Source organism: Athene noctua, chromosome 6, assembly GCF_965140245.1.
Source record: "Athene noctua chromosome 6, bAthNoc1.hap1.1, whole genome shotgun sequence".
In the NCBI taxonomy this organism is placed as follows: Eukaryota; Metazoa; Chordata; class Aves; order Strigiformes; family Strigidae; genus Athene; species Athene noctua.
Genome location: NC_134042.1, coordinates 45447653 through 45472017, shown reverse-complemented (window position 1 = coordinate 45472017; position 24365 = coordinate 45447653). Strand labels below are relative to the sequence as shown.

General features: G+C 39.2%; 1 protein-coding gene across 3 annotated transcripts in view; it reads right to left on the bottom strand.

Annotated features, from left to right (window-relative positions):
- SYNE2 (spectrin repeat containing nuclear envelope protein 2) overlaps positions 1–24365 on the bottom strand; it is a 195187-nt gene that overhangs the window by 78967 nt on the left and 91855 nt on the right. For all 3 annotated transcript variants that reach the window (XR_012633818.1, XM_074908851.1, XM_074908852.1), the window contains exons 56-67: positions 22839–22994; positions 20051–20191; positions 19524–19706; positions 18948–19085; positions 17577–17762; positions 15972–16094; positions 13845–14027; positions 9829–9954; positions 7300–7494; positions 6640–6714; positions 5176–5295; positions 4312–4419 (exon numbers count right to left, since the gene is read on the bottom strand). Coding sequence is in view for 2 of the 3 variants with exons in the window: in XM_074908851.1 (XP_074764952.1) it covers positions 4312–4419; positions 5176–5295; positions 6640–6714; positions 7300–7494; positions 9829–9954; positions 13845–14027; positions 15972–16094; positions 17577–17762; positions 18948–19085; positions 19524–19706; positions 20051–20191; positions 22839–22994 (1734 nt within the window). In the remaining variant the exon portion in view is untranslated. The remainder of the gene's footprint in view (positions 1–4311; positions 4420–5175; positions 5296–6639; positions 6715–7299; positions 7495–9828; positions 9955–13844; positions 14028–15971; positions 16095–17576; positions 17763–18947; positions 19086–19523; positions 19707–20050; positions 20192–22838; positions 22995–24365) is intronic.

The following is a 24365-nucleotide window of genomic DNA, read 5'->3' as shown; positions in this document are numbered from 1 at the left end:
CTGAAATTTCCAGCTCTAGTTCTCAGTCTGTCCATTTTAATTCACTTATATAAATAACCAAACATTACACATCTATAATACTGTGAATGACATGCTTTCCTCACACATGTATGTGTCCATAAGCATTTAGTTTACACTTATGGCTTGCTCTGCCCCTCCCTAGCTAGACTTTGTTACCGTAGTGAACCTTATCCCCTTCCTCTACAGAAATAGAAATTCAGAGGTGCCCGAGTCAAATTAGTTGAATGAAACAAACCAGTATTGATATGTCTGTTTGTGCACAGGTCATCTATTTGTGTGCCAAGCCTGAGACCATGGAGTGGATGGTTACCATGGCTCAACTGACAAAGAAAACAATAACATCATAGAACCACAGCATGGTTTGGGTTGGAAGCGACCTTCATCTAGTTCCCCTGCAGTGAGCAGGGACATCTTCAACTCGAACAGGCTGCTCAGAGGCCTGTCCAACCTGACCTTGATTTTTTTCAGGGATGGAGCATCTACGGCCTCTCTGGGCAACCTCTTCCAGTGTTTCACCACCCCTACTGTAAAAAATCGTTTCCTTATATCTGGTCTAAAAGTAGGCCCTTTTAGTTTAAAACCATTACTCCTTGTCCTATCACAACAGGCCCTACTGAGATGTCTGTCCCCATCTTTTTTTATAAGCCCTCTTTAAGTATTGAAAGACCACAGGAAGGTCTCCCCAGAGCCTTCTCTTCTTCAGGCTGAACAACCCCAACTCTCTCAGCCTATCCTCACAGGAGAGGTGTTCCACCCCTCTGATCATTTTTATGGCCACTCAAGCAGGTCCATGTCTTCCCTGTGCTGAGGACACCAGAGCTGGACTCTACTCCAGGTGAGGTCTCACCAGAGTGGAATAGAGGGGCAGAACCCCCTCCCTCAACCTGCTGGCCACACTTCTTTTGATACAGGCCAGGATATGGTTGGTTTTCTGGGCTGCAAGTGCACATTGCCAGGTCATACTCAGGTTTTCATCCACCAACACTCCCAAGTCCTTCTCTGAAGGGCTGTTCTCAATCTCAATCCCTTCATTACCCCAGCCTGTATTGATAACTGGCTATTGACCTTGAAATTGGCATTGCTGAAACTCATGAGGTTCACATGGGCCCACTTCTTGTTCTTGTCCAGGTCCCTCTGGATGGCATCCTGTCCTTCAGGCGTGTCAACTGCACCACCCAGCTGGGTGTCATCTGCAGACTTGCTGAGGGTGCCCTCAATCCTGCTGTCCATGTCATTAATGAAGATATTAAACAATCCTGGTCTCAGTACAAACCCCTGAGGGAAACCACTTTTCACGGATCTCCATGTGGACATTGAGCTGTTGACCAATATCCTCTGCATGTGACCATACAACCAGTTCCTCATCCACTGAGCAGTCCACCCATTAAATCCATCTCTCTTCAATTTAGAGAGAAGGATGTTATAGGCAGCCATATCAAAGGCCTTACAGAAGTCCAGACAGATGACTTCCATAGCTCTTCCCTTGTAGTCAGTCCATCAGAGAAGGCTACTAGGTTGGTCAGGCAAGATTTGCCCCCAGTGAAGCCATGGTGGCTGTCTCGAATCACTTCCCTGTCCTCCATGTGCCTTAGCACAGCTTCTAGAAGGATCTGTTCCATGATCTTCCCAGGCACAGAGGTGAGGCTGACAGGTCAGTAGTTCCTAGCGTCCTCCTTTCTACCCTTTTTTAAAATGGGTGCAATGCTTCCCCTTTTCCAGTCACTGAAGACTTCACCTGACTGCCATAACTTTTCAAATATCATTTGCATCAGCCAATTATCTCAGGACTCTGGGATGCATCTTATCAGATCACATAGCCTTATATATGTTCAGGTTCCTTAGGTGGTCTCAAACCTGATCTTTGTTACAGTGGGAGGGACTTTGCTACCCCAATTGCTGTCTTGTGGTCCATCCATTGAGAGGTGTGGGAAGAAAGGTTGCTGGTGAAGACTGAGACAAAAAAGTTGTTGAGTATCTCAGCCTTCTCCTCATCTGTTGTTGCCAGTTTGCCACTTGTGTTCATCAGCAGGGTACACTTTCTTTGACCTTCCTTTTCTGGCTGACATACCTGTAGAAGTTCTTCTTATCATTCTGTGTGTCCCTTGCCAAGTTCAGCTCCAGCCGCGCTTTGGCTTTCCTTACCCCATCCCTACACAATCAGGCAGTGTCCCTATACTCTTCACAGGGTACTGGTCCCTGCTTCCACAGCCTGTGCATTTCCCTCTTGCCCTTCGGTTTGACCAGAAGATCTCAACTCATCCCTGCCCAGATTCTTGCCTTCCTTTCCTGATTTCTTACACCTGGGGATCAATAGCTCTTGTGCTCTATGGAAAGCATCCTTAAAGATCTGCCAGCTCTGTTCTGCTCCCTTGTCCCTGAGAACAGTTTCCCAAGGAGTCCTATTGACAGCTGGAAGTTTGCTTTCCTAAAATTCAGGGTCCTGACTTTACTCTTCACCTGACCCATATTCATATTGACCAGAATATGGTATACTCCTTCTGTTCTCCTCAGAAGGGAGTCACCTACAACTATAAGCCATCTTCCTCATCAAGCAATGCAAATGTTTTTCTGAATCTTAAATTATGTTTTAGGCTGCCAGAACTGAATTTGCAAGCAGTTACATTTGCATTGGAGGGACAACATGCCAGAGGGGAGGAAATGTAGCAATCACTAAGATAGTAGGAATGGTTTAATTTTATGATAGTAGGAATGATTTAATTTTAGGATGCAGTTAAGCTCTAAATAGTGGACATAAATATAATGGATTTAATAAATCTCTACACATACACACATGTCTAAGAAAAAAAAATAGATTTATCATGTATAAAAATAAAATGTCTTCCTGTCTCCAAATAGTCATTGATCTTGTAAATAAATCATTTAATAAAATAAAATAAAATAAAATAAAATAAAATAAAATAAAATAAAATAAAATAAAATAAAATAAAAAAGTATCACTCACTACAGGGAGTTGTGTAGCATATGGAAATGTCTACAGTGTAGCAAAACACTGAAGTGGAAAAGATGTTGCAAGCAAAAAAGCTGTCTGGTATGGTTTGAGGAAAGAAGACCTCTAAGAAACCTGTCTATGGGAGCAGAGGAGGACGCTGGCTCACAGTCTGACAGCACTCTCCACAGACCACTGAGTTGCTGTGTCTGGCTCAGGAAAGTGCTCCACTGAACTTTTGTATCACTGGGTCTGACAGGCTGTGAGTGCCCCTGAAGGCAAGATGCTGACAAAACAGTGGTGGCACAGAGAAGTGCCAGGAGGGCATATGTTCTCTTGTAAAGCTCCTTCCTGGAAACCCAAGATGTTCAGCTGGAGGTTAAGTCTCTTGAATACAGGTGTCTAAACTCCCATTACTCTCAATGCTCAGCTCAGCTCAGCCTAGCACAGACAGGTAGAGCAAGCTCAGCTGAACCACTCGCTGTGCTTGTTGGATACTGCAGTGACTACATCTCCTATGGCTGCCAAGGGAGCTTAGACATGACCTGCACATGCAGAGACCAACAGCATCACAGCATAGCAGAGAGGGAAAACAGAGATCCTGAATATAATTGTGTCATATAACATCCTCACATAAGGCTATTTCTTATAATAACAATAGATAGTATATTGTCTGGGTTTAAATAGTGTGCTATGGGTTTTTAACTATAAATTAAAGGTTAACTATGGTGGATTAAGTCAGGGGGGATGAGAGACAAAGTGACCTGGGGGCCTGCTCCTGCCCCAGGCAGTAATGGATTCTTTCTTCTTCCCTGCTCTAAACCCAGGAAGAGCAGAGGCTGCTCTGCTACCAGTCTGCTTCTCCTGGCCTTTCTGAAATAAACATCTGTCTCCATGTGCTCTTTTGCATATAACCTATAAGCTGCTGCCCACTCCTCCTTTGGCCTGTGCATGCCTTCCACAAAACAGCAACATATAGGAATGTCAATCTCCTTAACTTCTCCTTTAACTGCTGCTTAAAAATCCCATAGTTGATGTACGTTTACATCACTTGAACCCCTCCGTTGACACCTGTATGAATGCCAGCATCTTACTTCCTGAAAATACTCCATTTTGTTCCCTAGTAAATTGCCTTTTCAAGGAGGAAATCAAAACATATTTATTATCACCCAAAGCAGCAATATGAAGAGGCCCACAAAGGGTTGTAAGTATTCTACTGTATCATAAACACTGCAACAAACTCAGCTACCATAATCAGAATAAACGGGGCCTCTGCCCACTAGGTAGGTTATACAACAAGCTCAGGTCACCTTGTTCAGCCTACTTCAGGCCTTCAAACTCACCATAGCCTGACTGCCATCACCCGTGCTAGGGCCTTCAGTGCTCTGCAAAGTTTGTGTAGACGTTTCCTCACCATGTTTATTGTGTGATTCCATTATTTCATCAGCATCCTGGAGAGAGACAGGCAACAGTGGAAGTATGTGTATCATTAGTAGTGTAGATGTGTAGTGGTGTAATGTAGCACTTAGGGACATGGTTTAGTGGTGGACTTGGTACTGTTAGGTTTACAGTTGGACCTGATGATCTTAAAGGTCTTTTCCAACCTAAATGGATCTATAATTCTATGATTATTGCCTTGTTGTGCTAGAGAAGCTTCAAAGGGCAGCAGCCATTCAATCTATAGCAGTCCTGGCCCAAGAGTATTCACAGAGGGAAGTTCTTTTATGCCTGTAACATCAGTATACAGAAACAAGTAATTGCAGCATTATTGAAACACCGTGAAGGGGTGACTCAGATGCTGATCTTCTCATGTACAAAGAGAACCTCTTCCACAAATCATCCTGCAACAAAATCCACATTTTACAGCCTTTCCAGGAGTTAGTAAAGAAATTGCTGCAACAAAATGTGCATTTCTACCTTTGGCGTTTTTGTCAAGCTAGAAGAAATTAATATAGAATCAAAGAATCGTTTAGGTTGGAAAAGACCCTTAAGGTCACTGAATCCAACCAATGTGCACAACACGAAAGGAGATTTTAAATGGCAAGAAGTAGTGTGATATGGAAGATGGAGGACCTGATTAAGGCCATCATGTCCTGCATTTCTACAGTTCTCTTGCTTTGAAGACTTCAGCAATACCTAGGACTTGTGCAGATCTTTTTCATACAGATGGGTTCCCGTCCCTGTGGAGATAAGCCTGAGGGCATTACCTGAACGATGCCATCTGACAAGGTACCAGAAGACCAGGAGGTTGCACTGTCTTCCTTGTGCCTTTCATCACCTCCTTCTAAAGGCCAAAAGCTTGCATCTTTCTCTGTGGCTGTAATTCCCTTTTAAAGCAGTAACAGCTCAGCATTAACTTGTGAACAGGAAGCTCAGACATTCCTTCAGGCAATGTATATTACTGCAAATCTTTAGTAACACTTTGCTCTATTTCTGCCTTGTTTATCTTTATTGTGTTTCCCAAATCCCACCTCTTCCCTTGGTCTATAGTTCTGCTGCAAGATGAATGGCAGCTCGATGATACTGATAGTTTTCTCTGGAGACCTCACAGTGTCCTCATCTTTTTCTGCACTATTTTAAACAAACTCCAACAAACCCAGGAAACAATCTTTCTCCTGTCCTGTCTCCTAAAAAGTCCTGTATGTAAAGAAAACTGCACCAGTGAAGGTGCAGAATCAGAAATCTTGAAACTTGAGTGCTTGGATCAGAGGAGTAAGACACCACCTCTATCCAAGCTGTTTGGATGTCTTTGCACTGTCCAGCCATGGAGTTTCATCCTTGCTTAGCCTAAGGCAACCCCTCCAATATTCCATCACCTCTTTGCCACATTTCTTTTTGATTCTTGTGGCAAGGATGTTGCAAAAAGGCTATTAACATCCATAGTGAGGACATCAGAGAAATGGAGGTTCTTCAAAACTTGATTGAGGCCACAGTCCCTACCAGGAGATACAGATGTCAGTAGCTGGTCACCACCAGCCTGGGCAGTCTGTGAACTGCTGTGCAAGTTGGTAGCTGGGCTACAAGCTCACCAGCACTTCTGCACATTCCTGATTTCATTCAGATAGATCTCGTTTAGTCCCTAGGGTACAGGAAAGTGTGCAGAAGGGTTCATGGATTTTTTTTTTTCTTTTTTCAAAAGCTGTTAACTTTACCATGAAGCTTTACTCCCAGCTTTGCTCCTCTGCAGTTCACTTGGGCATTTAGATTCAGAGCAACCTATTGATCAGTGTCTCCGAGTTTCTCCCATTCTCCCAGAAATCTCTCTTAACTTCATTAGGAGTAGTCTGATCATGCCTTTTTTTTCTTAAGCTCAAACATACAAATTATTTTAGTTGTTTTTTTTTTAAGTTTTAACACTTCAGAGGCTGTCTAATTCTGTCTGAACCCTACCCCACATATGAATATTGGTATTTAGGCCCATATTTTGCCACTAACACTTCCATAAAGGGGGTATTACTGTATGAGCAATCCCACCAAAAGCAGGATCACACATAACAGAATGGGGTGGCAGGCTGGCTTGAGTGCAATGTCTTAGTATCCTGGTGTAATAACAGATATTTGAATTTTGTTCTGAAGTATTTTGGATTTACACATTTTTCATAATTTGTTCTGCACCAAAATCTTCCATCTTACATATACAGCTGTATATATAAGATACATACTGAACTCACCTTGCTGTGGAAAGAACACTCTTCTGATTCTTCATCTAAGGAAGGTAGAAGAGACATCATTCCTCTTTTTTTTGACTACAAAAATACACACAAAGAGATAGATCAATTATTCATAACAAGAACAGTAAAAGCCTCTCCTGCCTGTAAACCAAAAGAAAGTTACCATTTGGGGTCCACTTTGGGAGAAGCACTGAACATCTGCCACCCTACATTAAAGTAATTGAAAACTGCAGGTATTAAGCACCTCTGAAAATCGAGACTTTTCTCTATGCTTTAATGTTTCAGCATTACAGTCATAATTGGGACAAATTTGTTTCCTTCATGAAAACAATTTACCAAAAATCTCAGAAAAACTGATTATCAGCAAAACTACACATCAAGCATTTTGCTGTTGATTGCCTGATGCAAACTTCATGCTGAGTCTGCTCATGTTAAAAAATAACCAGAGGCAAACCTCTCTCCTGCCTTCTCCTAGACATGCATCATACTCAGTCCTTCTAGGACCATTTAGAAGTACAAAGGGGAGGAGAAGCAGTATTGATTCACAGCTGCAGGGGTGCTCCTCTGTCACTTGCCACTCCTCCTGGAGGAAGAAGGGTTATTATTTACCTTCTCTCTTCAGCTCTCGGGTAAGTGATCACAACGTGGTGCTCCACTTACCTGCTGACCAGAAACATCAGTCCCAATCAAATCACTTTGTGCTAATACAGAGGCTGTGGGTTCATCTCCTGATTCAGGCACTTCTTGCTGTAAGCGCTGGTGAAGCTCAGACATTGAATTCTTCATCCCGGTAAGGATATCTTCCTTTCTTTGGCACAGCTTTATGATTTCTTCTTTTACAGCTTCCATTTCTCCCTAAGGAGCAACAACATCTGTAAGCATCCATTTTTCTTACTTAACCAAAGAGTAATGTAACAGATGATACCAGTGATGCATCTTACTGGGACTTGGGCTATTTCCCTTTTTTCCTTTTTCAAGGCATTGGGACAGTTCCCCATTGTCACTGCAGGAGATGTCCAGATACATGCAAAACAGTAGCAACAGATTCAGCTCAGGACAGCACTGGTTGCCTGTAATGCCCAAGTTGCTAGTCTGGAAGGAAATGTGAAAGGCTGGGTAACTAATCCTAACTAGGTCCTGCATAGCTATGGGATATGAGTTTCCTTCAGGACAGAGGGAATGTGGCTAGGTTACATTACTCTGTGTGTCAGAGCCCGTGATGTTACTTCCAACTCCCTTCCCTGAAAACCTGACAAAAAATAGCCTGGATGAAGGCAAAGACAGCAACAAGGGTAGCTCAGAGCTGAGTCTTCTTTGCTGAAGTTGGCCTAAAAGAAGGACACACAAACTATTTGGTGTGTTATAATGACAAAACTATGCCATGTCTTTGAATGTAATATTGGGAACAATGGTCACCAACAAAGTACAAGGAAAATAAGGTTCTGCAGAGATTAAACAATAACCCAAGTAACTCTGCACTAACAGAGGGGGAAATAAATCTGTCTTGGTCTCCTCCCTTGCCATGACTCTTGCTCTAGTTGGTGTTCTGCCCTTAGAGCTTTCTGCTAGGACCTTTTCTTACCACCCAGTCTCCAGGTGAGCAAAGAAGGCACAACAAATAACAGAGTAAAACAGGGCAAGGAATAAAATGTCCCACTCCCTTCATTACTGAAAGTGCTAAAGCTCTTTGAAGCACTGTTACTTGCTCAGAAAACTCTGGGCTCAGTCCATCAGAGCAAGCTTTGATGTTAGGTTTGAAATCCACACCATGCTCTATCATGGTGTGAATAATGCTATGCAAATAATAATCCAGGACAGATTAAAGCAGTAAAACTGCTGGTTTTATCTTGACTACAGCTTCTTCTGTTAATAATGCTAGTGTGGCTGCATGACAGGGAAGGTGGAGGCAGGAACCCCAGCACATGGGAACTCTGCTCAGACAAGGATGTTTTTTCCTTTTGTACACTCAAAAACACATGGTAAAATCTTCCACAGGTAGAAGAAAGAAAAAGTCTTTGGAATGACAGCCATCCATGATAATCTGGCATATTTTTATAAATGTCTACTAATACTAAGAACAGTATTTCTATTTGTTTCATTGTAGGAGGAGACTTTACAGCATACATTTACCAGCTTATGCTTTGAAAACTGAACTAGCCAAAAACCTCCTCAGAAACCAAATCTTTACTAACATCACTTCTTCATCTCAATATCATTCTCAATCATTCTCAATAAGATGGGCAGTTCCATTGTCCACTTCTATTCATGAAAGGCTACAATTGTGAAAAAGGTTTTCTTCTAAAACAAGAGCCATTAAACAGAAAGTCTTACACTCAAAGACAAAAACAAGTAAGAATCAGGAAATGAGTCATGCTTAGTACTAGCATCAAGGCTCCAACATCCAACACAGGAGATCAGCTACATACTTAGGAGCCTACTGAGTGATTACAGTTATTAGGCAAGTACAGTGTATATGTATTAACTATTGTGACTGACTGCAAAAAGCTGAGCATTTCAGAGGCACTTTATAAATAGTTATTACATTTAATTAGTCATTTCCTGACTTCTGCAGTGCTGTCCTTAAAACACATCTTACTTTTGCATTAAATAATCAATTCATCCATTACAGAAAGCAGCCAACTGCAAGGAGAAAAGCAGCACGTTTATCAGTTGATGAAAACACAGTGTGGCAGTGAGGATGAGGAAAGGAGTCTAAAGAATCTAACCCTAACCAGAATCATCAAAAGTACTATTGCACAATCAGGGATCAGAAATAAACTCAGTTCTCTCTTTATGCACTATCCCAACCTGCTACTTCAGCAACATTAGCAGGACACTTAGCACAGGCAAGCTATCAGTGCTGCGTATTGTTTCACCAAAACAGCTGTCAGCTCTCACGAAAACAGCACTCTAAATTTTCCCTAGAAGTTGATGTAGGTACAAGTGACACATCAAAATAAATAAGGAGTATATTATGAAAGATACACCCAATGTGCAAACTAATATTAATTGCAACATCTCTTGGTATATGTCAATTTACACATGCATAGTCACACTGTGGCATTCAATTGCCAGCTGGACTGTGGTGGGGAGGGGAAGCACACTGCTATTTCTTAGTGCTCTGCATCGTCATGAATAGTGTCAGTCAGGACAAGTAACAGACATGAGAGAGAAAACAATGAAACCCACCTCTGGACAATGAGTCTTCTGAGCCAGTGGTTGATCTTCATGTGATATTTCAACCAAGTGGTTCTTTAAGAATTGTTTCAAATTTTCAATTTCTTTCTCACATTCTTCTGTTTTCTTTACAGCTTCCTGTGAAATAGTAATCCTCATAAATAATTTGGAATTAACTAGTACACAAGCTAGTCAGTAATGCAACAAACTTGAACGGAGGAGTACTGAAGTCTCCTTTGCATTTGTAGTTACATGTAAAAGAAACTCTGTTTGTTCTGCTAACTTTGCACAACCCTATCCTCAGTAAGTTTATTATTCCCTTGCGAAAGACAAACAGACTGCTCTATCTATAAGTCAAGGTATGGTGGGGTATTCTGCCTAGGAGCATATCTTTGTTTACTACACAGCAGAGTTATGAATTTGGCTATAAAATGCAAATGAGCATATTTAATCATATTCACTACAATTTAGAACAAGTTGGGGAAAAAAAAAGAGAAATTACAGGATTTCATATCAAGTTAGAAAGCCTACCTGGTTTTTACTGGTGCTCAGGTCTTTACTGCCAGCAAGTTCTGCACTGAGCAAACATGAACTGTGCTGTACACCAGGCAGACACTGCAGGTCAGAGGATAAGCCAACCACAGTATCTGACAATTTGAATACTTTCTATAAAAATGATAAGTATTTCCACTTTGTGTGAGCTTCCTCTTCTTGCATGGCTTATAGGAAAACATATTAGAAGTTATAAACGGCCAAATTCACTTTTACCCATTTGACAGTGACAGCAAAATCTCATCAGCCCTCATGCTTTACTGTTCATGCAAAAATCAGCAGTCTCCCCACAAACATTGCTCATGTTTGTCAGCCACAGCCTGTCACAATGTCTCAGGTAATTAAGAAATTGTTACATCTACAAATCAGAATATTTTGTGAAAACATCTAATTCGCAGAACATTTGGTGGCTCTGTGTTTTCCAACCTGTGGGCTGAGAACCAAAGAATATCTAAGGACTATTCCTCAGGAGTCTGCAAAAGGTAATGAAGAAAATGCAGCCTATTGCCAATAGGCTTGAACTTACTCTGCTGACAGCAGCACCTGAACTGCCTGACAGGTTGAAAAATCGCTCTGCAAAGCATGCACAGACTCTGCCTTTCAGAGCAAAGTCTCTCCTGCTGTGAACAGTAACAGTGCTGTTTCTTCAGTCACTTCACAGTAGCACTCCCTCTCAATAAAACACAAATTAATAACGTTCTAAATTTTTTTTTTAATTACTTACAAGTTTTAAAAGAAAGAAAAAACTATTATCCCCACTTGAAAAAAAAAGCCAAATTGGAGAGGAAGATATTTAACTGTGGCCTATAATATTAATGCCATAGCTAAAGAATCAGAGGAGGAGGAATCTCCTCCTGCTCAGTTTTAGTGAGAAACTAAAACTCCTTCTAAAAAACAGATTCTCTTACCCATACCTTCACTTTCACATGAATAGGACTGTTTGGTATTAGATAAAATGCATACTACCTCAAATTTCCTAGATAACTAAAGAATATGAATATTTCATACACAGACTCCAATGTCTTCTGTCACAGGCCTGTATGTGAATAGAGCCACTTGCCTGAAGATAACTCATCTGTCCCCTCAATGTTTTTGCATTGAGGGGCAAAAAATCTTATTTTATCTTTAGTATGACATAAATTATGCCATATATATGGGACTGAATCTCTTCCTAGAAGTGTTGCCTCTCTTTTGAGTTATTTCCTGCTTAACATTTGCTCTTTCATATTGTGGTAATACTAGGAGACTTACCCATGGAAAAGGCCCACCCGCCTGTGGTGTACATGCAGGTAGGCATTGTAATTGTTATGGGAGAGCTTACTAAAAATGAGCAGAGTAAATCATGAAATATGCAAATACTGCCACTCTCTTGCACAGAAAACAGGTAGAAGCAGCTGTGGCTTCCAGCTCCTCTTCCTGATGACGTTATTTAGGTAGTGATAGGTGTGGTACTTGACAGGCCATAATAAAAAACAGAAGGCAACATTCAACACAGATGTAAGTCACCTAAAATCCTGCCCCAAAGCATTTACACTACATATTACAGGTTCTGTTTCTGTTATACTTTTTTAGGTGTTACACTGCAGCTTAATTATATAAAAGTTATTAGGTCAATTTCCTATTGCACCACAGATAGCAAGATATGAGCAAACACATCCAAACACTAAAATTTCAAAACTAATCTTCAGGAAAAAAATAACTATGTATGTATTTGTACAGGAAGCTTACCTCCCATTTGCTTTCCTCTCTATCAGGATACTTATTACCTTTCTAATGCAGCACTCAAAATTGCCATCCTTTAATAGCTTTATCCTTTGTTATGTCTTAGCTGGTACTGAACTTGTAGTACTGCTGCTTTTAACCCATTCAACTGGACTGGAAAATCTTTTTTGCACAGTTTGATACCCTAGCTGCCAAGAATTGCAATTTTTCCAATCTTTTTTCTCACAAAGAAATTTCACTCTGCTACAGATTGTTGGATGCCTATAAGATAAAGGAAAACGCTGAGTAAAAAAGGTTACAGCTGTTTCAAAAAGGAAAAAAAAAACCTAAACCTTGACCTAATGCTCCACGTAAAGCAGTCAGAAGTCTCATGATAACACTTCATAATTGCAAAGCACCCTGTTTCTGATGGTTTTAAAGTGTTTTGAAAATTCTCAAGTATTTAATCTGGTAACTCTCTGAAAAAGGTACATTTTACCGCATCCATTTTTCAGACATAAGAAATTGCATGGACTTAAAAAAAAAGACAGTAGGGATTATAAGGATCTCACGTAGTCATTGCTTTTTTTCTGAAAAAGCATGCACTAGTCATATAGCATGTTTGAGTTTTTCTGTTGGTGTGGTGCTCTTAATTTCACAGACTGAAAATCAAAGATGGAGATTCAACATTTTAGCTTCAGCTTGTGTCTGCCAGGCCTCTGAAATGCCCAGTAAGAAGTTACATGTTCTAAAGCACTCTGCTTTACTCTAATAGGTTTGGAAAACCAAATGAGCAAAAATATTGTATCATTTTTCTAAGTGCTGCTATCATCCTGTGGAGAAATGGATGGGTCACATGAGAATTTTCATACCTCTGCTGACGTGGGAACATGCATAACCAAACTCCAGATTTCCTTCAAATATATTTACCCTGGGCAGTGGAGCACGACACAGATATCCCTGATTTAAAACCTTCCTGAGCTGGTACAACCACATTGCTCAGTGAAGTGCTGCAGAGATACTGCTTCAGGTTTGGAGCCAGCACAGCTGTTTCGTAACTCATACTGCCCATGAGTTATGACCCTGCTGGCACTGCCCTGTCCTGCAGCTGTATGTCACACCAATGCTGTTTCCAAACCTGGTCTGGCCAACAGCATCTCCAAGCCCCCTGTCACATCCTTGCATGGGACCTTCTGAGGGCAGGAGGTGGCCTGCCTCAAAATGATGAATTAACCAAGTGACAGTGGTAGAAAATGGTCGCTTTCCTGACTCACTGATTTGGGAAGATCATCTTCTGAAAGACTAAGTCTAAAAGACTTTCTGTTATTAATTGTCAGCAATTTCTATCTAATGGCTGTCAACAAAGAATTTCCACGATCTAAGATAAGTTTAAGGACTTGAACGTTGCAGATGTGAGCACCTACATATAACACTGCACTTCAATCATCAGTTGTGCAAACCTGGGTCATAAGACACTTGTGCCTTCGATTCTTCTAGAACATGCTAAAACACATGGTGTCAGCTGTGACTGAACTGGAAAACTGAAATTAATTTCAAGCTTAACCAGCATGCCTTGTTGTAGTATCAAAGAAAAAAAGTATCAAAGCAAAAGAATCAAAGGATAAAAGCAGAACAAAAAATTCCTCAAATCATTACATAGAAGACACAGTAAGAGAACTTTATGCCTGAAAAAACAATATTATCTAGTGATCAAAATTATTATAAAATAAAGGTGGTTTAGGTGACAGTAAAAAAAAACACCACTAAACATTTACCTCTAGTAGGTCATTTTGTTCCTTAGTAATTTTTTCTAATTTCTTCAATTCTCTCAAGAGTTGTCTTGCCCTTTGGAAGACTGAGAAAGGTTGCATTTTTACCCCTAGTAGCTGAAGTGCTTCTTCATACGACTGTATATGAACAATGGTCTTCTGCATAGGACCAACATGGTCAAGGATAACCTGTTAGGATATAGGATAGATGATGGATGTGATACTGAGTTGGAAAAATCAACACTAAAAATTTATACTGCTGTCACAATGCGCAAAAGTTTTCTTTTGTGAGTTTCCCATTTAAGAAGGAATGATATTTTAATCTTGGAACAAACCCATGAAAATACACGGTGAGGTAATCTAAAGCAAGAGGAAAATATAATTTACATTTACAATTCTTCTTTTTCTGCATATACATATATAAAATTTGCATGGTGACAAAGAAGGGTCACATTCAGATTCGTTACTATTTTACGAAGTGTGCCATTTCAAGGTAACACATCTTTGGCAGTGAAGAGGTTAAAAAACTGGTGCAAACCCTTTGATGTCACTCTAGCTAACTCTGGTTTTTCTTTTTTGTGTTGCAAACTAGCCACAAAATGTCCTATGTTAAAGCTAGCCATTTTCTGATGGTCCTGTAAACAGTCTTATCAAAGTAGCTGAGATGATGAACTGGGACAGAAGCCAGGAGAAGCCTTTGAAGATGGTTTTCCAGTCAAAGACAGCACTTAATATCACAACACCCCAAGTGGACACACAGTTTACAATCACCTTTGTCAATTTTGGATAACTATGCAGTTTCATACCACAATACATGCTTATGAAAAACTCAGTGGTCAACTTAAAAAGACAGAATGGCAATATGAGCTTATTACTTGTTGATTCTCCTAAAGAAATATGAAATCCTACTGAGATCTTATTCTGCTGGGAACTTCAAAAGAAAAAACCAAACCACATCTGGGCCTTTTAATTACTAATATTTTTGTTAAGTTCTTTCTCAAGAAGATTTCATTGTAAAAGGCCCCATTTGGAGTAGAGATGCTTTTTCTCTCATTCGTAAGCAGGTTGCATCAGGAGTTTTTTGTTATTAGCATAGTATCTGGGCTTCAATTTAAAAAAAAGATGTATGAACATCATTTTCCTGAAGAAATATTACTGTAGTTTTTCCATATAATGTAGTCATTACAAAATTGTTCTCTGGATAACAAAGCTATGATGACATTTTTATCCCTCCCCTGAAACTGAACCCATGGTTTCTGCATTTCAGTCAGCTAACAATGTGGACTGCATGTGGTATAAAAGAAGATACCATAACAGACTGCTTTACTTAAGAACAGAAAGGAAAACCATCTGGACAAGGTATCTTTGCACTGAAGTTCCTGCATGATGAAATGGTTTTATGATAAGTCCCTCCAGCCTACGTTTGCAGAAGCATCTGCTAAATTTTTCCTCCGTTTTTGGAAAAATAGGGCCTGATTTTCAGACTTAGAGATTACTTACTGTTTGATGCTAAGTGATGTGCAGCAAGTGTCTCTGAAAATCAGGCCATAAATTTTCCAAAACACTCAAATATGGCAGATATGTCTGATGACTCATGCATAAGTTACATAATGAAGTTCTCTATGGTCATGTTCTCAATAGTGCTTTAATTTCAAATGTTTTAGTTCAGACAAGGACTGTGCTTCTGGAAGAGATCTCCCAACAGTCTCACTTTAGGGTTTACATTGTGCAGTCGACTTGGAGTGTACAAACTGGATTCCTTTCAAATGGAACTAAAGCAGAAGATACTCTCCAGAAGAGCCTCTGAAGAAACCCAGCCACTAATGGATGTCCATTCTACAGAACCAGTTCAAATTCCCAAGACACATACAACACAGACAGCAGGTCCTCTGCACCAACTGTTTTGTCCTACCAATGTGCTCCTCTTGGATTGGACTACTTGCTACTTTCGAAAGTAGCCGAAAATCATGGCTGAAGTAATATTTTCAATCTTTGACCTGTGAGTTAGAATTTGTATGATACTAATACTTTGAAGTCATACACTAAAAATTTGTTCATGGTAGTTTGCGGTCACAATTTATTTATGCATAAATAGATAGGGAAAAATCCCTATATATAGGAGTTTTCACAGACCTGTCCATGTTTAAGTCGGTCTTTGGGAGAAAATTCTAATAGATCCTCTGATGACAGGATTGTCTTCATTTTGGCAATATCCTTCTCAAACACTTTCACATGAGATTCAATGGCATCCAATTCCTAGATTTTGGGAACAAAGAGAATATTTGTAGATAGTACAGTTTAGAAACTCCCTCCAAAAACCAAAGACAGCTTGCATTTCTGCCTTTCACTTAAATTTAAGAAGAAATACTGAAAAACAAGTGCAGCACATGGCAGGTCATGTTAATGGATGCTGTCAATCAAAAGGCTACTTATTATAAATTACATATCATCAAACTTCTGGAGGTCACCTGGTCTGTTTTAAACCCTGAATACAGAACTGAAATACCCTTGAAAATCACATAAAAAAATTCCAGTAGTGACAAGACACTTTTTTCCAGTGGTGATATTGGTCAGCATAGGAAACTGATTAATTACACTGTTGGAGCTTCCTTTATGTAGAGTCTTATGTCAGATGGAAAATGGACGCACAGAGAGTACAGCTGCTTGTGAACTCTCATGGAGACAGAGTCACAGAATAAATCAGGTTGGAAGGGATCTTGGGAGGTCTCTGGTGCCCCTCAGAGAGGGTTGTTTGGGGCCTGATCCTGCTGAGATTTGAGTATCTCCTGGGATAGGGATTTCACCTCCCCTTTGGGCTCTGATCTAATGTTTAACCAATCTCACTGAAAAAAAAAATAAATCCTTCCTTATATGTAGATGGAATTTCCTTTGTTATAATTTGAGTCTGTTTCTGCTCATATTTTCTTCACACATCCCAAGAAGAGTCTGGCTCTGTCTTGTCTATAGTCTCCCATTATGCAGCAGTAGACAGCCATAATATTGCACTTGCCCAGAGCTGTCTTCTCCAGGCTGAACTGACCCAGCTCTTCCAGCCCCTCCTCCTACATCCCATGCTACAGCCCCCCCAGTCACCTTGATGGCCCTTCCTTGACTTGCTCATCTATGTCTTTCTTACACAGGGAAACCTAAAACTGGGCACAGTACTCAGATGTGATCTTACAGGTGCCAAAAAGAAGGATCTCTTCCATGGACTTCCTGGCTGCGCTCTTGCTCAGGAAGCCCATCATACTGTTAGGCTTCTTGATGGAAGACCATGCTGCTGTGTCATGGACAACTTGTCCACTAGGACTATTGGCCCTTTTAGCAAAGCTGCTTTCCAGCTGGTTGGCCCCCGGCCTATACTGTATTTGGACATGTTCCCTCCTGGGTGCAGGACTTTGCATCTGACTCTGTTGAATTTCATGAGGTTTCTGTCAGCCCATTTCTTCAGCCTGTTCAGGTGCCTCTGAATAGGAACCCTACCCTCCAGCAAGATAAGCCCTTTTAATTTGCCAGTCAGCAAGCCCTGCATTTCTCCTCTCTAAACAAGGAGTTTCATCAATATTTCTAAACCTTACAGCATCAAACACCTTCTGATAGTTTGTTTCCAAACAATTAATTTACTCGGCACACCTACTAAAACCAGCACACCTTTTTTCTATACATGCAATATAAGCTGTATTTCATAACATATGATGAAGTTCTGACAAAAGACTCTTATAGATCACCCAAACTTACATCAGCCACATGCTGGATCTGTGGAAGAATCTCTGCTATCTCATTCTGTAAAGTTGCTACTTGATCATCTATTTCATTTAGCTGTTGCATTACACTGTCTGTTTCAAAGACTGGTGTTAGCTCCTCCAGCTCCAAGTAAACACTGTGTAGAAGATTTTGCTTTTGCTCTGAGTCTTCCAAAGCCATCTGGAGACAAAGTAAGAGCTTAGTTTGATCCATCAGTGGTGAACATGAAAGCTTCACAGAGGTCAGGACTGGAAGGAATCTGATTTAATTTCCTGTATGTCATTGACCATTGCATATATTCCCAAAAGCTTAGTTCAGACTAAAACACTTCACTCCTAAGGGAACCAAACTGCTGCATCCTGCAGGCAGTAAACTGAGAGACTGATGCCCTGATTTTAAGGGAACCAGTTAGATAAAATAAGTCTACATGAGCATGACAAAACATATAAAGATTTCAAACTCAGAGAGGTCCCATCCCCCCCCCAAAAAAAGTATGAGATCCTGGAAAAAATTCCTCTCCAGCTCCTGTGCCATGGTGAGGCTGATCCCAAGTGCACGAACAAGACATGTCAGCCTGAAGACAGGACACCTGTGTTTTCTGCACACCAGCCGGCAGATAGCAGATGTAACAAAATGCTCCAGAAAATATCTGGCCAGTTGTGCATGATGGGAAGATTCTTCCCATCTCCTGCAACTAACTGGATGAGCTTTTGGGTTAATGACAGCAAGTGTCTTCATGAAGAACAGTGTGGGTTGCAAGAAATACACGTGATCCCTTGTCCCTGGGGCATATGAAGCACCAACTTTCTTGGCCTAAGCCAAGTAGTGGATGTATAGAAAACTTGAATTTCAAATATGAAATTGCCAGAAACCCTCTTGGCACTTGCCTGGTCCTGATCTTCCATGTAATATTACAAACATTTGGCTCTTGAAATTACCAGTCAGAATTGCCTTCAAGATACGGTGAAAACTGCCTTTCAAATCACAATTTGCATCAAAGTTTCCATATAAAACACATACATCAAAATACTACTTTACCCTTTTTGATCACATACGCAGGATACAGAAAGAACCATACATATTCAGGCAGTAAAAAATGATTATAGCCACACAGTATGGTAACAGAAGACAATCACACATTTTTGGAGGATACATTTAGTATAGTTCACCACTTTGACAAGACAGATATGTCCAACACTGAAAAGTATCTATCTATATTTCATGAGTGTCAACTATAACCATTTTTCACTTAGAGTATTTACTGAAACAGCAAATTATTTATGTCAGTAAGACTTAAGAATGCAAAACTGCATCTGTACAGATCAATCAGTTCTAACAAGACCATATATCTGCGTTAACACTTACCTGAAGGTCATCAGTATGTTTACGTAAGCTTTTTGCAGAGTCATTTTGAGCATCTGATCTTAGCAAGCAGTTGGTGTTCTCTATCCAAACTTTCACATTCTTCAAGAGTTCATCATATTCTTCCATCTTGTTGGCAGCCTAGGAAATGACAAGATTTTACAAAGAGGCACAAATGCATTTCTATTCACTGTACAGGATAAACACATCTGTGGGCAAGATTAAAAGAAAAAGCGATGCATTTTCATCAAGGTCAGTTGCATTAGCATGGTGAAACAAAGACCATAATTTTTCTGAAACAGTTGCATGATTTCAGGATATCTCCTCCTATCAGAGGTAATTTTGGTGCTTGTGTGCTTATGGGGGCATTGTTGCAATTTATATGGCAGTTACTTTAATGAACAGTCCATTAGCAGAGTTGTAGAGAACCATCTAATCACCCCTCTGGGGGCATGAATTCCCCATGCTACCCTGCCAAACTATTCATTTGAGAGCCTTTAATGATGTCTTATGCAAAGCCTTTATTTTGTTTTTTATAAGATGTGATTTTTTAAAAAAAACTTTTACATTTGCATCTACCTTGTTTAAAATGGCAGTCTGGCGCTCAGCAAGTTGTGACACCTGTTGGTACCGCTGAAGGGGGGTCACTAAGATATCCATCAACTCCTGTGCGTGGCAGGAATCCTGCTCTACTATATCATGCACTTCAGCATCCAGTTCATTGAGTTTGTAATGCCAAAGGTCCAGCATATCCCAGATTTGCTGCATGTGGAGAGAGGGGAAATGAAACATAAGGTCAGGCTCAAAGATAACAGCAGAATTATTTGTTCTTCGTGTGGGCCATGTGGAATTGCAAAGATTTCGGAACTGATATGACGGGAACAGAACACTCCGCATCTACTGGTGTGATTGAAAACAGTTGAAAAAGCATGTATTTTCCTGTGAGAAAGAATTGGTAAAATATTCACCAGCTAAATGCTTGTGTGTACTTCTCCTTTTACAGACATAAAATGAATGGAAGGCCACTTTATGCTCCGGCTAAACCAGGCTCTGTAGAAACAACCAAAAATCTTTTAACACCCACAAAATTTTTTGGGCAACTTTACCTTCTGAACTTCTTTGGCTTTTGTAATGTTTTCACTCTTCTGTTGTAACATCTTTTCAATAGCTTGAAGGCCATTATTAATAGTTTCTGCTTTTCTTTTCAGCACATACTGAGGAGAGCTCTGCAAGATTTCAAAGCTAACCTGTCAAAGTAAAGAGAAAATGATAGAAGAGATTACAAAGATCTGCTTGTTTCTGTGGACCACCTCACCAAAAATGTTCAAATTCTTTTCATGTTTCTCTTGACAAGTCACTTAAAAGCACAGGAATGGAATTACATTTGCAGGGAGAAGCACTACTGTGAACAGGTTCAATGTTTATGTGTTCAATAATTTTCTTTCACTTAAAAATGACTGATAAAGAGAGGTAGTCCCTGAAGAAACAAACAATAAGACACTGCAACTCCCTAGGTGCTTTCAGTTGCCCCTGTTCTAATCTGTAACAGGGGCTAATCATGCTGCATTGTGGAAAGGGTCACATTTAGATCCATGCTGTAAGAAACCTAGAATGACACACACCTTTACATCTCAGCTGACAGCTATTACTTCCATGTAAGAGATAATATGGAATTATGGGAATATGGAAATGCATCAATATATATAGTAAATTTCTAAATATAAATGTAGATCTATTACCAAAATAAAAGGCTTTGAGCCTCATAAAGTATGTGGAACTTAATTTTGCTCTGTAGAACTCCACAGAAATGAAATATTGGTACACTGGACGGCCTGATTTTCTGTGTAGAGAAAAACTCTCCAGTAAGATGAAGCTGAGTAATTGCCTGATCACAGAACTGAATAACACAGTAAGGTACCAAGTTACTATGGACTATATGAAGAGCAGGGAGTGAGAAAGTTCTTGCTCTTAGCCCAAAGTGACATCTTTTCTCACTAAACACGGCTAGCTATTAGGGTCAGCCAAGCACCAGGAAACTGTTAAATCATGATAAATGCTTTGTGTGCTTCAGCCCTAGAAATTGTGGGGCATATGCACATTGCCCAGCTTTATGCTCCACTGATGCAAAAGATTTCTAGTTTAGTAGTTATTCTGATTTGAAGCTCCTTATACTGAAATACTTTATGCTTTTTTGTGGGAAGAGGAATTAAGATCACTATTTAGTTAATAAATTATTTATCCATTTTTAGTTCATAATTTTATTAACATTATTTATTATTTACAGATTCCAAATTGTAGCATCATACCAATATAATAATACCCATAGTAAGTATTGATAAAATAGCATTAATCAAAATAAATACACAGAAAAAAGAATGACATGCTCCTCTCAAATACTCATACAAAAACCCTATGAAGTCCAGTCTGTATTTAGTGTCTAAGACTCCTTGCAAAAAGGAACTCAGACTGTAATCACTAAACACTTGACCATTACTGCTATCCTGGTGTATACTAAGCATGAAAAATTATTGATGTTTGTAGTGCTAGTTTCCACAAAAGAAGAGAATAATGTATGAATGTTGCAACTCAGCTGGAAATGAGAAAGAAGTACAATTTATTTTCATTTTTAGATTAGCAGCTCTAGAAGAAAGCAGAATGCCATTAAAATATTACAAGTTAATTCAATTTAACACATGTTGGTATCTCCTAGTATGCAACTAAACTGATCTCCAGTTCAGCTAGGATTTGTTTCCTAAATGCATTTTTAAAAATTCCAAGATAGTTTGTATTTTTTTCCACTACCTAATATGAAAAGCAAATGTTATCTAGTTTCCAGGACCGGTTCTTTCACTCCAACACACAATGTATGCTTTGGGATAATATTTTACCTTAGTAAATGAAACATTAAACAATAACAAAAAATCCTGAAACATAAATACTGTTTTACTTCCCTTCTCCTTCTCTCTTCTACCGAGTTGTTGGTTCTAAAAGGACTGGTTCAATTTTGAAACAAAAACTACAAAATTAACCAAATTAAAACTAATAAGTTGTAATTAATATGTCTCTAAATATTTAATGCTGCATTAAATGAATGAATATTCTGATAGATACTAACAAGAAACTGGATTTCAAAATAGTTTTATTAAAATTTCAAGTTTTATCAAACTAACTGAGATTTAGCCTTTAAAATTAGCACTAAACATTATTTCTGAAATTTTTTCTTTTTAAAAGTAATATAAATGAAAAAATAACAATGATAATAGTTATATCAGGCTAAAATCTGACCCTAAACTTACAGTATTGCTCCATTTTCTTTTAATTTTGCTTTCAGTTAACTGTTTATACGCACTGTAGACAGAAAACATTGCAAAAAGCCAAGGCAATGTTATTTAGTTTTTTAAATACCGTGCCTGCTTTTAAACGAATGCAAACGTGTCCAAGGGTTGGTATAAAGAACCATGCTGTGATACCCTGCCATGTATGCAAACTAGATTTTTTAAAAATCCAGTCTCAGAGTCTTCTTTTAACTCAGTTTTGAAAATATCTTCTCAGTAAAGCTATATAAACTTCCTAATCAACTTTGACTACTAAATTAAGAATCAGACTGGATAGAGGACAGGTTCCCTATCATATCCGAGACTTTATTGCTAGTGGTTCTGCCATGTTCTCTTTTAACAGAAAAATATTATAATCACACTGCTTATTGTAAGGTTATTCTAAAAGGAGAAGTTAACACAAGGACTCTTTCCTCATGCATACAATTTCACTGAGGAAAATGCAAATGAAAATAACCATTGTTTCAAGTTGAAATGTATAGTTATGACATTCATCAAATATTGCTGTACTTATTTATACATTACAAAAAGATAAACATGAAATTACATCAACAGTTACCTTGTCTTCTAGGTCTTGTAATACCTTCTTGCAGTCCTCCAACTGAGTTTCAATCTCTGCAGGAACTATTGTATACATTTCAGAATACTTGATCCGGAGTTTCTCCATGATATCCTTTAGAGTTTGACTTCCTTTACAAATCACACTCTGAACCTCCTACAAAATTAAGAATAACTTCAGCAATTTTACCCAGTTTTTACTGAGTGCATGTGCATGTGTGTATACATACATACGTATATATATACATACATACATATTGTGGTTTGATTTCCCACCAAGATTATGATTTGGTAAAGTTGTTTTTGTGATATCAAACCCAATTTGACTACCTCTGCAATCAGATTAACTTTGAGAAATACTCACTCATTTAATCAAACAATGCTTTTCAATCTGTAAGAATTACTTAAACTTGATACTACTCCATGTCAGGCAACTGACGCACTGGTATTTATTACAATGGTACAATATATATATTACAGCAATGTAATAATTTGAAGTGCTCCTATGATTAAATGTTAACCTTTGTGCTCTCCCTTTAGTCAACAGTGCATTTTCTCTTTGAAAGATGTTTAATAGCCAACGTTCATTCCTTCATTATTATAAACAACACAAAGGCCACAAAAAGCAACAGGTTTCAAGCTGAAGTGTCTGCTTTCAGGCAATTACGCAGAGCAGGACAGCAGGCTCCTTTCAAAACAGTAGTTTCCAGTTCTGCATGAAGAATGTAGGTTTTATGAGGTAAAAGAAACTTGAACAACTGTCTACAGCCCGTGGCCTAGAAATAAAATCCGATCTAAGTCCTCTTACAGAAAGAATGAAGAAACTCATTTGTTTTGAAGGTTTTCTAGAATTTCAGGTTGGAAAGTTCTGTTTGTTTGCTCTATGGTTCCTTTTCCCAATGCTCAGCTGTCTGTGAAACTCAAATGTTAACTCAAGTTATTGGGGAAAATGATCTAAAACTCCTACCAGGCAATGAAAGACATTAAAGTTAACATCCTTTTCTTTTTCAGTCATGTGTAATGGTAATGCATTAACTCCTGTCTTCACTTGAGATTTTCCCTCACACAAAGGCAGTGCACAGAAGAAATATGTAAGAGTCTGTGACTGATTTGTTTCCTGTCATCCCACAACAACTGGGTCTGATATTAAAAAACTCAAAACCATGAAACAGCTGTGTGCCTCATTCTACTGTGGAGAAGGCTGTTGTTGTCGAATGGCCCAATTAAGATTGTGACAACATTTACAGGAGTTTATAGATTCCCTGACTTGAATTTGAAAGAATTACTTATAACATTAGCTTCCAAAACAAAGCATGTCTCTGCAAACTGGTTTCTGTATATAAATGCATGTTCACATTTCACAAATTATTTAGCTGGAAAGCAGATGTCTGTCAAAACTGCCCCAATTTTTTTCCTAGGAGACTAGACAATGTCACTTCCTCTTTGAATATTCATCTATGTTGATGAGTTAAAACTTTGCCTCCGACTAACCTAGATTTGTCACCTGGAAGTGAAATAGGAATTTCCA